The 17,282-nt window shown below is 44.7% G+C and overlaps 1 protein-coding gene across 1 annotated transcript in view; it reads right to left on the reverse strand.

Annotated features, from left to right (window-relative positions):
• otog (otogelin) overlaps window positions 1-17,282 on the reverse strand; it is a 48,627-nt gene extending 31,345 nt beyond the window's left edge. The window contains exons 1-22 of the mRNA XM_072698196.1: window positions 17,240-17,282; window positions 16,861-16,915; window positions 15,434-15,521; window positions 14,629-14,727; window positions 14,294-14,451; window positions 12,950-13,071; window positions 11,612-11,820; window positions 11,139-11,269; window positions 10,884-10,990; window positions 10,403-10,512; window positions 9,326-9,451; window positions 9,114-9,222; window positions 8,972-9,018; window positions 8,715-8,860; window positions 7,240-7,372; window positions 6,059-6,236; window positions 5,365-5,489; window positions 4,741-4,953; window positions 4,478-4,643; window positions 1,772-1,846; window positions 1,343-1,386; window positions 415-580 (exon numbers count right to left, since the gene is read on the reverse strand). Of these exons, the coding sequence (XP_072554297.1) occupies window positions 415-580; window positions 1,343-1,386; window positions 1,772-1,846; window positions 4,478-4,643; window positions 4,741-4,953; window positions 5,365-5,489; window positions 6,059-6,236; window positions 7,240-7,372; window positions 8,715-8,860; window positions 8,972-9,018; window positions 9,114-9,222; window positions 9,326-9,451; window positions 10,403-10,512; window positions 10,884-10,990; window positions 11,139-11,269; window positions 11,612-11,820; window positions 12,950-13,071; window positions 14,294-14,451; window positions 14,629-14,727; window positions 15,434-15,521; window positions 16,861-16,899 (2,591 nt within the window). The 5' untranslated portion in view covers window positions 16,900-16,915; window positions 17,240-17,282. The remainder of the gene's footprint in view (window positions 1-414; window positions 581-1,342; window positions 1,387-1,771; window positions 1,847-4,477; window positions 4,644-4,740; window positions 4,954-5,364; window positions 5,490-6,058; window positions 6,237-7,239; window positions 7,373-8,714; window positions 8,861-8,971; window positions 9,019-9,113; window positions 9,223-9,325; window positions 9,452-10,402; window positions 10,513-10,883; window positions 10,991-11,138; window positions 11,270-11,611; window positions 11,821-12,949; window positions 13,072-14,293; window positions 14,452-14,628; window positions 14,728-15,433; window positions 15,522-16,860; window positions 16,916-17,239) is intronic.

A 17,282-nucleotide genomic window follows, 5' to 3' on the forward strand; every position in this document is an offset into this window, starting at 1 on the left:
TTATTCAAATTCTTCAAAGGCAATTTCTTTCCATTTAAAAGTATGTACTCATTCCTGAATCAAAATTAAAGATCCCCCAATATGACCAGAGAAACGGATAATGGTGGATACTATAAGCACTTTCAATTATTTATGGGCAAATCGTGAGCTATTTGCAAAAAATACATGGGAGCCAATATTTTTGACTGGATTTGTATACAAGTTGGCTGGGAGGTGCTAGAAGGCCTAGAATGGTTTTCATGTAATGTTGCCTAGGAGTCAGCAAATATGACAGAAGCATCCAAAAAAGCAGGGGTACCCATGTGCAACCCTTCATCCCACTGTATCACTACCAATGGGATAGATACACAAGGTCACCCCCACCAATTTTCTGTGGTAGCATCCAGTGGTATAAATGAAAGCAAGCAAACTCACCCCAAGGGGCAGACACAGCCAGCTACACAGGGTTCGTGGGTGGAGCAGGTGAGGTTGAGCAGGTAGGTTTCACAGGTCTGCTCACACTCCACCCCCTTGCTTGCAGGCAGCCTGCCATCTAAGTCTGCACAGTCATGGTACAGCTGGCCAGGCGGACATGTCTTATCTGGGGGAAGAGGGACGGATCAGGGCCCACTACTTACGAACAACAGATGGGATATATGAAGCTTGACCTTAATTACCCACCTGTCATTTAAAAACAGATACAATTAAAATCAGTCTGTGTTATATTCAAAATCGAATATTAGAAATGGAATACTAAATAGAAAAAGATTTGCTATTTATAGAACTGCATATCTATGCTTAAGATCAGAGGTGGAAAGTTCAGGTCCAGAAAGTACAAATCCAGACCAAGGTTTTGTTTCAGTCAACCAGTTGAGTAGTCTAACTGTGACTCTACAGTATATACTCAACTGGTTGGTTGAAACCAAACCTTGGTCTGGATTTGTACTTTCTGGACCTGAACTTTCCACCTCTGCTTAAGTTATCAGGGAGGTAATTGCATTTTGACACACCCCAGCAGCTGACCTTCAGGCCACCAAGTCCGTAACCAATCATAGAACAGAATAGTGAGAGTTTATCGATCCCTTGGGGAAACTGTCTTTTTGCCTATTCCACCTGGCTCTCCAGGAGACACACAGAGAGGTGACTGGGCAGGGGTCAGCCAATGTGCAGCCCCTGCAGCTGGGGGCTAAGGGTTATGATGTAAGGCCCACAGTGACATCAATTTGCTGGCCCGGGGATTCAAACCGGTGACCTTCCGATCTCAAGTACACAGTCCTGATCTGCTGTGCCACACACCATCTCAATAAAATCATTTGTCACTTGCAACTGTATGTACACTGAAGGTGAACGGTACAGCACTCACCAATGTCAGAGCTTTGGGGCACCATCTTACCATCCCGACAGACGCTAGAGCACAGGAAGTTAAAGTAAGTTTCAGCACAGACCAAAACAAGCCAGAGGCGTTTCTCAATATGCAGTCTTGACCACGCTTGTGTTCTCATGTACCCGTTTTACTTCATATTCCATTGGCAAAGACTAGTTTTGATACTCAAGAACAGAAGTACAGAGGACAGTAAAAATCCCTAGATGTCATTCTTGCAACAAATTGGATATCAAAGATACATCGCTGCATCCTCACCAAACGAGACCAATTCCATGATGAAGTTACTTCTTGGGAGGCAAGATAGCAAGACCGGTCTAGCCCAGACCACAAGTACAATCTTTGTGTTCTTGGTAGTGAGAAACACCCCCTGCTGAGGTTCTAAGGAAGAAGCGGGCGGAAGGGTCTTACTGAACACCTGATGAGCTCAGAACCACGTCCCCAGGTGCGTACTCGGCCCCCAAGAAGACACAAGGGCAACTGCTCCTATGGTCAGGATGTGAAGAGAATGTGAGCTGGCCAATAAGAATGAACCAAGTTTTATACACATTTCAAATGAATACTAAGTGAACAGAAGCAGATCATACAAGGCATGTACAGAGAAAACAAACCCTACTTTCACTTAAATTGTCTTGTAGTTAAACACAATCCAGCAATTTTGCAGCTCTACTCAGACAGTTTTCCCACCCAGAGAGTCTGGACGTCACGAAAGCAGTTTCCTTTACAGGATCAGCAGTGTAAAATGAGCTAGAAACGAGCAACGAGGTGGAAACATTCGCGTTTTGCTATCAGTATCAGCGGGTGCACAAAAACAGTGGAGAAACAGTCCAGCTACGAAGAGCCGGTGTGTAACGGATTTCCCAGCAGCCCCAAGCCCTGTAACACATAAGCCTCGGCGACAGACCGAGCTCAGTGTCACAAATTCTTTCTCGCCGGTTATCAGATACCGCTGCCTTCGACAGCTTGAAGGGCAATGAATGGACGGTTTCACAGCGAATTCCTCAATGTAACCCTAGCATATGCTAAGTAAGGCGAAAAAGCTACTGTAAAATGTAAAACCTGGAGTTCCAGACAGACACAGGTGCGTGTTTTCCAGAGCAAACAGCCTAAGGGAGTCTGTGCAGCGAACACTAAACAGACAGCCTTCTCACAGCACCTAATCCCTATACATACAAAAGAAATATATATCTCCGCTATCTACTTCCTTCTGACTTTTAACAGAAAAAGCAAGTATACTGTTCAGTTACATTAAAGCAGTTCATTGCGCCAGAAGAGAATACTTCTTTACAAATTAAAACAAAAGTGCATGTTGGCAGTAATTTAGCACTTTAATTTACACTTTGCTCTAAAATGAACGTAGATGGTGTTAGTGTTAACATAAAAAAAATCTTGGTGACACTTTACTTGAGGGGCAGAAGCAGCTTAGTAAGTCATTTAATACTCAAGTACAAATCATGCATATACAAATCAAACAGATATATAGTAACTGAATGAAAAACATGAAATATTATTGATTAATTATGAACGAACATGCAATGGATACATAACTAACACTTAGTTTCTGTAGGTGAAAGTAAGCCGGCTGTGTAAAGGGCTGCCACCCATAGCAGCTCCCAGGGAGCTGGGGGTTAAGGGCCTTGCTGAAGGGCCCACAGATACACAGCCTCCGATCACAGACACAGAGGCTGAGCCCACTGAGCCACATGCTGCCCCCATATATATATATATATTTATACTACGGGACCGTTGATTGCTTGAATCTGATTGGCTGACGAACGTTCTGAGGTGTGCAATTATTTTCAGGGAAACGCACGGCGAACGTAGTTCCAGGCAGCTCTCTTGACCGCATTACAGTTCCATATCACTTCGCATAGTTAACTGTAAGAACGGAAATTAGCATACAGTACCTATACAGCACACAGGACTAACAAAAACAACAACATGACAGACGATTTTCCGAAAGTAAATTTTAATATTTACGGTGAATATGAAACTTTCAACAACTGGGCTGCAGCAGTATTAGACAGTCCAGATGAAAAACAACATAAACGGAAGCGGACATCAAAGGCAGCCGGCAACGACAAAAGACATAAAACGATCAGCGAAGAACAGCTAGACATACTCGAGGGAGAAAAACACGAAGAAAACACCAAAAAAACAACAGCTAATGACGTTTTGGAACTAGCAAAAGAGTCGTTGAATGAGATGCGGAAGAAATAATCCTACTCCGCTTCGCGTCGTGGCCGCATCACCACCTCGGGTGTGCATTATTTTTCTAATAATTCAACGGCCCGTCGTCAATTATTCCTTACATAAAATGTATATTATATATTTACTGTAAAAATAAATATGCAGTATACATTTATGAATCAAACTCATAATGAACTAAATCCTGTCTAAATCCCGTGTTCTCTGCAACCGAGTATGATCACTTGTCTGCAGCGACAAACATCCCTATAACAATTCTTTTTTTTAGCCCTGTCTGAATTTCCTGGGGAAAAAGCCTTAAATGTCCTGGTAAGATGAACTTGCAGTGGCCGTTTCTGCCTCAGGTCATACACACACTCGGATGATGTCATCTCAGATGAATTAGCCTGTAGGATGTTTTTCCAGTGTGGTATAACACAGCCATCAAGACAGTCTTATCAAGTACTCCCTCTCCGTTGCTGCTGTAATTTACTGGGAAACTAAAAAGTTCCAGAACTGCTGATTATGATTAGAACCAGCATTAGCCATAACCAGCTAACAGCCACGATTAGCATAATGTTGCTCGAAGCAAAATTTTGGGTTTAACGCCCCCCTTCCCTGAAATTCGTTTACTCCCGACCAGGCAAGTAATAATTACGAGTTTGAGCCCCCCCTTGAAATTTATTTCTGGTTACGGGCCTGACCTGGGGTACGTTTCCCAAAAGATCCAATTAGCAATTTACATAGTTAGAACCATTCAGTTAAGTTTCTAACGTCATTGACAGCTATGCTTTTGGGAAACGTAGCCCTGAACAGCACAGGATAAATACGCATACCATACAGATAGCATTAAAAAACAATCATCGCTAATGTAACATTCTGTCTTTGGATTGACCGGATTCACCGTTAACGGTGCCCAGGTGTGCCTACCTGTCGACGCAGGTGCGGGTCCGGCTGCTGTAGAAAGTGCCTAGGGCACAGACGCAGCCCTCCTCGCACTCCCCCCCGCAGTGCTGGGCGACGGCGGCGGACGGGCAGCGGCGCTCACAGGACGACACGCATGTCCCGTACACCATCGTCTCTGGGCAGGTGATGGCTGGGAGGGGGGGGGGCGCGGAGGGGAGAACTGCATCCTTAGGGGTTACCGAGGAAATGACCAGGCACACAAACCCCTACGCGCCACGTGCGCTTACCGCAATCTGGCACATGGGTCCTGAAGTCCACCGTGACGCCGTGCTTCCTGCAGCCGCGGGCGTAGCCCGCCAGAGCCGAGCAGAGGCACGGCCGGCCGCACTTGCACGTGTCGGCCCTGCAGCGCTGCTGGAAGGGCAGCGGGCTCAGGAGCGCGTGGCAGGCCGAGAACGGGGCCTGGTTGAGGAGCTCGCACATCTCGGCCGCGTAAGAAGCTGGGTGCACACAGGCACAGCGAGCATGTTTATCAGGGTGTGTCTCTCAAGCCATGTAGCAAAACAATCAGTCTAATATAAAACAGGTTTGCTAATCAATACGCTTTCAGCTGCTCTGGGAATAACAGGGAAGGAGTGGCAGTGATTCTGTATCCATGTTTATGTGTATGTCCTGTAAACTGAACGAAAGCCATTACCTCATGAGTGGAAGTGTAATCTGAATAAATGTAGAGATCGTTTCCACCGGGAGCACAGGGCAACAGAGAACCTCTTGTGCTGCCCGGATTTGTTTTGGTGGAGCAGAAGGGCGTGGGGATTCGTGGGACGAGGGGCGAGGCCAGGGCCATTGTCACAGCCAGGGGGAGCAGGGCGGGGCCTCTGGAGGCGTGGCAGTGGTGGGGAGGGGCTTACCTGCCTGCTGGTGTGTGTCGCACGGATCGAGTTGCGGGACGCTGGGGCTTTGCACGCAGGCCGAGGACAGTTTCCAGGAGTTTCCGAACAGCGGTGGCGTGCTCTCTATCATACCTGAGGGGGAGCTGAAAATACGGATAGGAACAGGGGAGGGGGGGGGGCTTTAAAGGCTGAAGCAAAATTGCAACTCCACCCAAAAATGACATTAAGGGCATCCTGTTCACTGGTGGATGCCATCCGAAGGGAACTTGGTCACGCGCTTCATCTGATGACATCAGGAGATAATTCACTTTGTTAGAATCTGGTCTGAAAAGTCTTCACGTCAAATTCCATCAGCACAATCTTTTTTTTTTTTTGAGCACATTTTCCATTTACATATGAAGAATGACTTACGAAGGTCTTGAATTTCATTAAAATTTAAATTTTCAATGCACCATTCTGCCGAACTGACAAACACTACTAAAAGATATATCTCCTCTCGTATGGAATAAAATGCATAGAGTTGAGAAACATACCTTTACACCGAACATACCGTCCATGACAGAAGCATCTGCTATAGTGTGGGTTACGTTATTTTATTTTAGGCTACAGCAGAGCTGGGCAGACAGCCCAACTACACAAATGCTAAGTAAAGGCTCTGACTTAACACTGCTTGGGGGGGGGGAGAACTACAAGACCATGCGGAAGAGCTTACAAGAAGTCATCTTGACTGTTCCCATTGAAGGTGCCACACAGCCCCACGGTGTCGTCCTTCCAGGACTCGTCCACCTGCAGGTACAGCCGGAACTCCCCCCAGTTGTACTGCAGAAGGAGCCCGTGGGCTGCCCTCACCTGCAGGAACATGGAGGACAGCTCCTGGATATGAAACACCTCTAGAGAACAAACAGAGGCACTGGTTAGTTTGGCACCTCAGCGTGGTACATCTGTATCAACTGAACAATGTGCAGTACTGGAGGGATCCCCAGCCAAACGTGTAGGCCACAATATTTATAGAAGATCATTACCTTACTACCTAAATTATACCCATTTATGTGTGAAGCCTTAAGAGACCAAGCAGAACAGCACTTATTACTGACTGCTCATTGTAAGTTACACAGTTAAAGAACTGTTCTGTACTAGCATGTAATTACTGTACTGCAGATTCTGTACTGGATTTACAAGGCATATCTTCTAATATTCTTGTGTGTTTACATTTTAAGTAGCACATTTTATCAGCATTCAGTCTTTAGAAAAAAATTCTATGATAATAATATAGTATTAAACATCTAATGTCTGTTGTGGAATTTGTATTAAAATCTTTAAAGAATCTGTCAAAAAAATCTCTCAGACTTACTAAGACCCACCGCAGAGCCTATACAATTCAATACAGATGTAACCTGACAAACTAGTAAAAGGGGACAATAAGAAAAATATGCCACAAGCAACTTGAGTAGCGATAGACGAATACAGAATAATCACTAAGGTCGTATCGCTTTATCCTGTTTTGAAGCTATTCTGGTATTACTATCCCTCTTAGTTAGCTGTTATTGTTAAGATGCTCCGCACAGAGATCCAGCCACACGCTGCATCCATCACGTTAGCGGCAAACATCCCACTGATATGATTGGCTGGCAGCTCCTGCTCTTCGCACATATACTTTACATGCAGGAGTCAGTTTCTCCACTTAAGCATCATGAAGAACTTGAGCAATAACAGGAGTCGGCATGGGAAAGAGGGTTTCCCGCGGAGCCGCATAATGCCACGTTTCTTCTGCGGGCCTTTGTTCCATTGAGTCCGTTTGCAGAGAGGCTGTCACCCAATCCAGCTGAGCCATCTCCGGACTGCGGCGGGCGTGCGGCCGAGAGTGCAGAGCAAGGGCAGCGGGTGCGAGGTTACCGTCCAAGTAAGGCAGGGAGATCCTGTACTGGCCGGCCACGAACACCTCGCCCCCGTGGGTCATGGTGACTTCGGCCTTTGGGTCCTCATCCATGACCACGGTAACAGACTGGATGCAAGCGCCATCGAGATTCTGCAAGGACATTGGTAATGATGGAGCATTTCAGGGTTTACTCAGGGTTTATGTTCATTCAAGATCATTCATTCAAAGCTCAAGTAAATTAATATAACATAACAAAAAAATACTGATTCTCTCTGAGAGTATATGCTGTTGTAGAGTTGACTAAATGTGAACGACATGCAATAAAGTCAAGTTTTATCATCCAAAATGTTGTTTTTGTTGTCAATATAAATCAGTTATATGTACATCTCTGTTAGCCTCTCCCAGGAAAAAAAAAATCACAGGAATATCCCTGTTTTCAGGTCTGTCAGCTGTAATTTGCAAGTTTCTTCGCTACGAGAGCCAATCCTGAACAGAACACAGCATACCTATGTAAGCAAAGCTGGTTAAAAGCAGCAGTTTTGATCGTTATCCAAGTGACACTGTAACAGCCAGGGAAATTCAACCTGGCAGCGAATTATCAACCCGTATGAATTCTTCCTTTCATAAGTGCCGCGGCTGACGATCAGTCGCGGGCATCACTTGGGCCGCTGTCCTTCGCGGAATCTCTCCCACCGAAAAGCACTCTCCATCGAGCCACTACAAAGACCTTCACTCCGCTGCTCGGGAGGCAGATAAGGTAATCCAGAGCAATTTGCCGTCTGATCGCCTGTCCGGAGAGTGTCTGATACTGTATTACAGAGCTACTCACTGGATGCTGAGTTTTGGCATCAGTGCCTTAGAGGCCTGCAGCAAAGTGGAGGCATTTAGACGGCGAGGACGCCGGCCCTTTGTGTCGCCCCATGTTTTATCTAACATGGCTGTGGAGGGTTTGATCATGACACAACTCTACTGCAGAAGCCTCTTTATCTAATACCCCCCCACCCCATCCCGCACAATTACATTAAGTGCGATGCTGCAAAATGCTTCCCATAAACGCGCAGCCACAAATTCTGTTTTTGTGCAGTAATTGCGGCAGGATTCACCGAGGGCACCGGACTGTAACCGAATGCCCTAACAGGGACAGACGCCGCATTCATTAGGACCTTTACATCGCTCTGCGGGGGAATTAAACTGGACGGTCGGTGATGAGGGAAGACACGGGCGTTCAATTTACACTGATATGAAAAAACATATTTCTTACTATTCGTTCAACTTTCACAGTCTGCCAATAGATAAAGTTGTATCATCCCAGAATGACCTTACAAATGAATTTTACATATAGTTTATTGTTATTTGGCTGTGTGTTTTACTTCAGTAACCTTGTCCTAAGCGCTTGCCTTCCTTCTGGTCACATGACCAGGCCCATACCCCCCCACACCCCCTGCCGGCCAGTTCTACCTTGCAGTGAAATCACAAGCGGTCCGGAACTCACCGGTCCACATGGAGTATTTTGTATGGTGACGGTAAACCTCCCCGAGTTGCGGCTCTTGGCCAGGACGTACTGGCACGTGGCATGGAAGGTGTAAACGCGTCCGTCGAAAGTCTCGAAGTGAATGTCTCCCGTGACGGAGCACTCCCCTGCCAGGACACGCAACGTCAGAGTTCGCCAACCGCACAAGCTAAAAACTCAACTTGTGGATAGTTGGGTGAGGTGTGTGTTGTGGAGGGGGGGTGGGATACATCACGTACCTGGACAGCTGTGCTCTGAGCAGTTCCACAGTCCCCCCAGGCAGGTGCTGAAACCACAGCGAAATCACGGAGATGTCAACAGGTGGATAATGGCGCCATCTGAGATTGGTGCTGAGCTGGGGGGGGGGGGTATGGGGCTCACCAGGTGTTGCACTCCTCCTGGATGGTCTGGCCCGGAAGGTAAACCATCCCGTGGTGCTCACAAGGGCAGTCTAAGGCCTTCATGCAGCTGCCGTTCTTGTAGATCTGATCTGGGAGTACATGGGCATGCCAGGTTGGCGTTGGGCCAAGGCGAGGCGGGTCGGAGGCCCGGCAGCCTCAGATACCCCTTACGAGGCATCGCCCCAACCTCACCTTCGCCGCAGTAGCAGCCGTCCAGGCACTGCAGCCTGCTGTCGATGCAGAGGCGATCTACACTGCAGGACACTGGGCAGCATGAGATGCACTCCTGGTAGATCAATTCTGGGGGACACGAGACGACTGCAGAGAATAGAGGTGCCAACAAGCCATCATAAGAACATAAGAACATAAGAAATTTACAAACGAGAGGAGGCCATTCGGCCCATCAAGCTCGTTTGGGGAGAACTTAGCTAATAGCTCAGAGTTGTTAAAATCTTATCTAGCTCTGATTTAAAGGAACCCATGGTTTTAGCTTCCACTACAATAGCAGGAAGACTATTCCATACTCTGACTACACGCTGTGTAAAGAAGTGCTTCCTCAAATTTGTTTTAAAATGTTCTCCCGCTAATTTCCACTTATGGCCACGAGTTCTAGTATTTAGACTAATATTGAAATAGTCATTTGGCTGAACAGCATCCAGACCCGTTAGAATCTTATAGACCTGAATCATATCCCCCCTTAGTCTCCTTTGCTCAAGGCTGAACAGATTCAGTTCCGTTAACCTCTCCTCGTAAGACATTCCTCTAAGACCAGGAATCATTCTCGTAGCTCTTCGTTGCACCTTTTCTAAGGCAGCAATGTCCTTCTTGAGGTATGGTGACCAAACCTGCACACAGTATTCTAGGTGGGGTCTTACCAAGGACTTATATAAGTGTAACATCACCTCTGCGCTGACTGTGTGGATTGGCATTTATGCTGTTGTGAATTAGCCTTGTGCTACAAGAATATCAGTGACATATGCTCACAACCCCACTTTCCGAAAAATAAGATCACAACCAGAGAGCCATATGGGGGTGGGATTAAGAACAGGGGCCCTAGAAATTGAAACATAATTTGATTGGTCTGGGAAGGGGGTGTATTATGGTATTTTTTCATGGGGCCCAGAATCTCTAGCAGTTCTGACAGCACCTCTGATCACACCTTGACTTTCCCAATTAGCTCAACCTTCTGAATTAACTAGCTACCACCCTAACCAGGGAGACTGGTTAAGCCAGGAAGAATCAGAAGACAGGAAGCTGAAAAACTCATACCACACTGCGGCATATGGTCCCGCCAGCCCTCTAGGGGGCGCTCAGCATGGGCACAGGCCCTGGCGTATTCCGTCAGCACCTGACACACTGCCTCATTATGCGAACCCAACCTGATAACACACACAAGGTTAGAAAAAGTTTACCTGTGTGAAATGTCTTCCCACCAAATCTTATGGTAATCACTAATGGTGCTTCAGCAGGTTACAGCAATTGAGAGATTAAATGTGGGAAATAAAGCAGAACAAGTAGCAATATCATAGTTCTTACCCAACAAATCTAAAGGCTAAGGATTAATTAACATGAATTAAAATAAAATGCGGAGGGTTATTTATAATCGGATGGTATTTTAACACATACCTTGGTAAAGAGGATCAATATCAAAAATCTCTCAAACAAGGAGGGGTACATTTATGGAAATTGTGAGAAGCAACAATGACCCTGATAGCTATGGAGCCTATTTTATATATTTTAAATTACTCACAGGCAAAGATCATTTGAGCAACTGGCCATGTAGGGAAACGGGCTCACAAACTCGTGGCAGCTCTTAAAGGGATCCTCAAGCAAAGATGCACACACCTCCATCACTTTCTGAAGAGGAACAAGGAAGTCAGAGGTAATGTAAGCCCAGTGCAAATCAGCTACTAGGCTGAGCAAGCTATGTAGATAACCAGCGCCTCCAGTTTCAAGCTGAGGTCTTGGTGGAAGAGTAGTGGAAGAGGCAGGCAGAGCCCGGTACCTGCAGCGTGTTGGGGTCGAGCGCAGAACATGGGGAGGGATAGCGGGAAGGTACCAAGGGACAGGCAGCCCGCTGGGGATCCACGTCCATCCAGCTGTTGCCAAACACGGCCAGGTCCTCAGTGAACAGCCCTACAGAGTGTGGTCGACACAGATCAGTGCTCTGAGCATATGCCGCCAGTGGCTCTTAAAAGGACGCCTTGTGTCCCTGTGCGCCTTCAAACCAATGATGCAGTGACTTAAAGGGTAAAGAGTAAAACTTGACACTGGAACTAACTAAAAACAAAATGAACTTTGAATCAAGTCAGTTGTTGCAGAAGACAAATGTCATATCTAAATACCAGGGTAATTGAATTCAATAAAGGCTTCAAAAATATATTTAAATAATAATAATAATGAAAAACGATATTGTATGGCCTCAGAACATTCTATATCTGTTCTCTGGTGTCCGGAGAACATCTGAGATCCACCAACCATAGCTGGTTTTGAGGTCATCCTGGACGTCAGCATTGAAGTTCCCACACAGACCACAGGTCCTGCCCACATACTCTGGACTCATCTTGATGTAGACAGAGGAACTGTGGCCCTCCCAGGCCAAGGTAAATCCATGTGGCTGCGTCACCAGAATATACTGGGATATCCTTTCTAGCTCGACGTCATGAACGCTGTGTGGGAGCTGCAAGCTGGAAACGGAAAGTGCGAAAACCAGATTATCATCACACTTGGCATTTTGTGTGGACAGCAAAGAAATTGCACAGAGAAATGCACTTTTCTACTGTACATATGGTAATAAAAGCTTTGAATCTTGAATCACTGTTTTTCACATCGTTTTGCAAGTTGACCATTGAGGGGGGGGGGATGGGGGTGGCAATAATGACAGGGGCCCTAAAAATTGAAACATAACTGGATTGGTCTGGGGTTTGCTGTCAGAAGTTTCTTATGTATGCATTATATGGTCATGGTCATTGCCAGAGGATTTGAAAATCGGGGGGGGGGGGGGCGGCTCAGCCCCGTGAATAACAAGCTAAACATCATAGACTTATTTTGCAGTGGATTAATTTAGATAAATATTAATACCAAATACTATTTTTTTTTCCTAATTTACAATGACAAAGGAACGCAGTTCAGCCATTTTTGATCTTACCAGCAATGAATAGATGCGTCACAAACTACAGCTTTTAAATTCAATAAAAAGGGCGGGAGGGAATCTGAGGTAAAATTCACCGCGGAAACTGTGATCGTTGAGTTTCAAAACTTCACAGAAATGTTTTTAAAATATATTTATTGTAATTGATTAATTGTATGTGGGTTTAGGATAGGTTTAGGTTAGGTTATAATCTCAGTTGTTCTTTTTGAATGAAAAAAAATTAGAGAGGTATAAAACCTTCCGTTCATTTAGCTGATGAAATTAGTAAATACATCCTTTCAGTCTTGTACAGAAATGATTGTTATTATGATTATAATGATTTGGGTTATTTCTGTAAAATTTGGGTTATTTTTCAAAGGATATTTTTAGACATCCTGAGGTAACATAACACGCTCCTATTACTGGTATGTATTGTCACATGAGTTCAGCGTAACTTTATTGCATTGGCTACTTAAAAACATTGTTTTCCTTTTCATGTTATTAAGTTTTGTAAAGCTTCATAAATTTCCCGCTTTAGCTAGTCGTCTCAATATATACCTTCGTTTTCCTTTTACGGTTATGAAGCTAAAGCCCCCCCTAAAACAGGCCTAACGACGCCCCTGTTCATTGTATCGTTTATGAACCAGGACGCAGTACAATGCCATGGTACAGCAAACTGTGATTACCTCTGTCCTCTGAAAGTTACGTCGTGCTTTTTCAATCTGATCTCCCCCTCCCATGGCAGGAAGAGGCTGACTGATCGCGCACATGAGTACGGCGATCTGGGACAGTCGGGATCATTGTGCACCTGTGCAGACATGGCACTCTCATGGAGAAATCCTCATGGCTGACTGTAGGAGAGTCTCCAAACATCAAAGCGCAATCTCCAGACTCTACTGTGCTGACACAAAACATCCATCTCCAAGAACAGCCCTTAGGCAATCAGATTTACTCGCGTTTGATTGGCAGGTAAATGATATTAAGTAGACAATGGCAATAAATTCTTGGCTCAAGCCGGATCCCATCCTCTTTCCCATGGACTAATTCCTCTTAGTGGGTCCCCAGACAAAGTAAATTTTGTTCTAGATGTTCTAGAGTACCAGGTGAAGTAGGTAATTACAGCATTAAATGGTAATTGACATAAATGACTGTAATAATGAGATCGCTTTCACTAATCTGCTGGGTAAATAACATCCTGTGGCTAAGACAGTAGAACCAACATGGCGCTTGCTTCCTGAAGAGGGAGCTCAGGGAATCTGCGTTCTATGAAGGAGAAAATGATCAGAGCAACAATAATACATCCCTTACTATTATTGGAACGGGAAAGGTTTCCCATGCCGTACTGGTTCATCTACAACCCACTTGTTCGAAGAGAACTTTTTAATACATAATATTTCTCTTTCATTCTGGCACGACACCACAAGTTATAACACATTGCTCCATTTCCACCATTTTTTACAACTAAATTTAAGTCCTAAAATGTACTATAACTAGGCAAGACAGATTTTTTGTCTTTATTTGCAGCCTTTATTTGCAAAAATTTGTAGTTTATTAAGTTTGTGGTTTAGTCCACTTGCACATATCAATTGTTTTAAAAATGATCATCCTTGCTCATGTTTGGAAATTATAACTTGGGTGTTTGCTTGAGAAGTTGGCTGCTTAGTAAGCTAGTGCTCTGCCTACGGCTGTATGTCAGCATTTATCTTTCCACCAAGTCACACCATAAACCGAATATATCCCCAGCACAAATTGCATAATTAAAATTTTCTTTGCAGTGTTAAAACTAGCTGACCATTATCCGCTTATACAGGTGTGCATTGGTACACCACCCAAGACAAGAATCAAACCTACAACCTTCTAGATAAAGGCATGGCTGCCCACTGACACGAGACGCTTCACCTGCCTTTTGGGTGTGGTGTCATGTGTCATGTGACAGATGGCTTACCCGCACATTGCAAATGACCACAGACCATGACAAGTAAATAAAAAGAAAAGAGAAAATGAGAATTGGGTCTTAATGCGCACTTCACCTGGATGACAATGCTGGACTGCGTAGTTTCTTCACAATCTCGGACCAGGGTGTAGGTGCAGCTGCCTGGGAAGTAGTAGTATAGCCCATCGAAGGTCTCGTAATTGTACTGTCCCCATGTCCGGCAGGTCATCTCCCTTTCCATCCCCGAATTCGGAACTGCCACAATCAATCAGGAACATTTAAAAAGACTTCAGCACAACATATTCATGAAACCGTTCTTAGCTATATCGACCACCAGCAAACAACTGTTTGTTCAGGGCATCTGAAATAAGTGTGCTGATCTACCAAGCAGAAAGTGAAGTCAAAGCAGGTGACGAGGTGGTTTGCTGTAACCTGTCTGGCAGCGGATTCCGGTTGCTTGGTATAAACTGCAGTTGCAGGAATTTGCATGGCCGCAATGGCCTCCGTTCAGACAGCCGACCCCACAGGTTTCTGAAAAATGTTGAGTTCATGGAATCGGAATGCAAATTACATTCTCTCAAATAAAAATCCAGCACGCAGTATGTTTATAAGTCAAAACTACACCTTTAAATGTAAAGTCAATACAAGTAATTGAAAACGACTTTTAATATGCCCCACAGCAGCTGACCTTTGAGTCATCAATATGGATAGGTCAGATAAAGCCTGAGTCATTGCAGGCATTTAGCTCCGGCTAACGACGGCTCGCTAACGTTGCCAACATATGGCAGGTGGCGGGAAGAGACAGCTGGAACGCTATCGCTGCATTCAGCCCGCCGCGCTACAGCGACGCATGGCGTCAGACATCCCTCGGACAGGGCGAGAGTCGGAAGATCAATGGCTTCGCCTCTGCTCTCTCACGTCTCACCGTAACCCGGGGAGACGTCGAAACAGAGAGGTCAATTGTTTTGCCATTGACAAACACCGAAACTTGCCCTGAGACAGCCCACCGCACATTGACTGCATTTTATTTGGTTTGAAAGAAGACTGATTCCCATTATCTTCAAAACATAGAGATACTGTATTATGGGCACTTAAGCCATGATGTTTTTCCTGATTAGGGCTACCGAGGCTATGGAAATGGCAGCAAATGCTGATGTAGGCAATTACGCCGACTCCATTTTCAGAGATAATGTCAACCTTTGTGTGAAGAGACGAGACTGCCCCCCACCCCAGGTACCTGTGGCTCTGCGCAGTGACGGCTTCACAACTTCTTCTGAACTGGAAGATGTGTTGGTAGATACTGTGGTAGCTGCTGAAAGTACCGCCTTTTCACAGCATTTTCCAGCATAGGAAAAAAAAATTGTGTTAACAGATGCCAAAACTACCTCCATGCAACTTTTGTGTTTATCCCAGTATTCCCTGTTGTGAGCAAAACAATCAAACTATTCGGGCTTATGATCAGATAGCATTAGATGTACATTTCCCTGCTGCCAGTTGAGTGCTGGGCCAATATCTTGGAAAGAGAAGAATGTGTCGTTTTCAGCAAACCAAAACTAAGCCGTTGTAACTGGACCTACATCATTTAATTAATTGTGTTAGCGTTTTTGCCCTGTAATCAAAAAGCACGGCATTGGGGACCATGCTGAGCTCTCAGGTGACAGATTAATAAAGAAACAGATTAAATGCAAGACTTTGAACCGCATCATGTAGGCCTACCCCCTTTTTTAATTCCACACAGATTTAAGACTTTACCAAATAAATCCTTTGGTTCAGGAATAAGCTTAAAAAGTTTTAACTTTTCTTTTTACTAAAGTCAACGAAAGCAGAAGGAATGTATTATAAACGGGGCTTCTAATTTTTTAAAGTTAAAATTTTAATATTAGAAGTGATCTGAGAAAACCAAGCGGAGACATAAGGCTGCGCTCAAGGGACAGATTGAGAGCGCATCGCTGGTCATAGGAGCCGCCGGGCCGGTTCGCCTTGGATAACCCAACGAAAGCGAGCTGCTCTCTCCTCTTGTCAGCGAAACACAGAATGAGTCGAATTTGGGGAAGGAGCTCAGTTGCCTGATTTAGGTCACTAATGTCATAGTAATAAAGCAGGATTTGGACAAGATGAATTGCATTTACTTGAATTACAGTTAATTACGTTTCTTTTAACGTTTTTTTCCCGTTTACATTACTCCTCTTCAAGTCTAACATTGCGGATGCACTTGCTGATCCCACGTATGTTGCACAATCGACTGTAACTCAGCTAACGGTCTGCGCCTACTGATCCACGCGTGTCATTTTCAATTTTTAGCTAGTTAAACCAACGCGTGTTTTGAACTCCCTCGCTTTCCTATTCGAGTCAATAAAATGGAAATGAATGATGAATATACATGATCATACAAATAAATATGCGACGCTAGATGAAACATTATCCAAGGAATTGCAAACAAAATAAGGCGAGTAGGAGAGAGAGTTATACCATGAAGTTAGATATGTTCCAGCTATGAACCCGATAATTGTAACTTTTATGACATTGACTCCTTCTGATGTAGATACTTTTCTGTTTGTTCTATGACACTTCAAGATATTTTACATATTTACTGGAGCTGCTATTTAATGTAGCTGACATGCTCTTTCAATGCAGCGTTTCAAATCAGTAGCCCTAGAGCCCTACCTTCGCTCCTTGGGAACCGGTATCCCGTTTCGGCACCATTATACTGCTGCTTCTGCTGTTGGGAAAAGGAGAGAACAAGGCACGGTTTGTTCCTCACGCGCAATCGGCATTTCTGTCGGTCAGGAGGCACACATAGACTACAGGCAAAGAAATAGGCATGATCTATTAATACAGCCAGAATTAAAGTTCTTTGAAATGCTGGTGAGGTGAAAATAAATTTTGGATTACATGAAAGTAAGTACATTCAGAAAACAGACAGAAAACGGACACTTATACATCTTAAACAATTATAGTTATGTTCGATTAAATACAAGGATGACAAGAATATTTCTAGTATATATCATATAGTATGAGTGATCTACTCTGCAGTTCCACTTACCTTTCCAGACCATGCCAGTAAGTTAAATTTACGCTGTCAGCGC

This window comes from Paramormyrops kingsleyae, chromosome 13 (assembly GCF_048594095.1).
Source record: "Paramormyrops kingsleyae isolate MSU_618 chromosome 13, PKINGS_0.4, whole genome shotgun sequence".
Taxonomy (NCBI): Eukaryota; Metazoa; Chordata; class Actinopteri; order Osteoglossiformes; family Mormyridae; genus Paramormyrops; species Paramormyrops kingsleyae.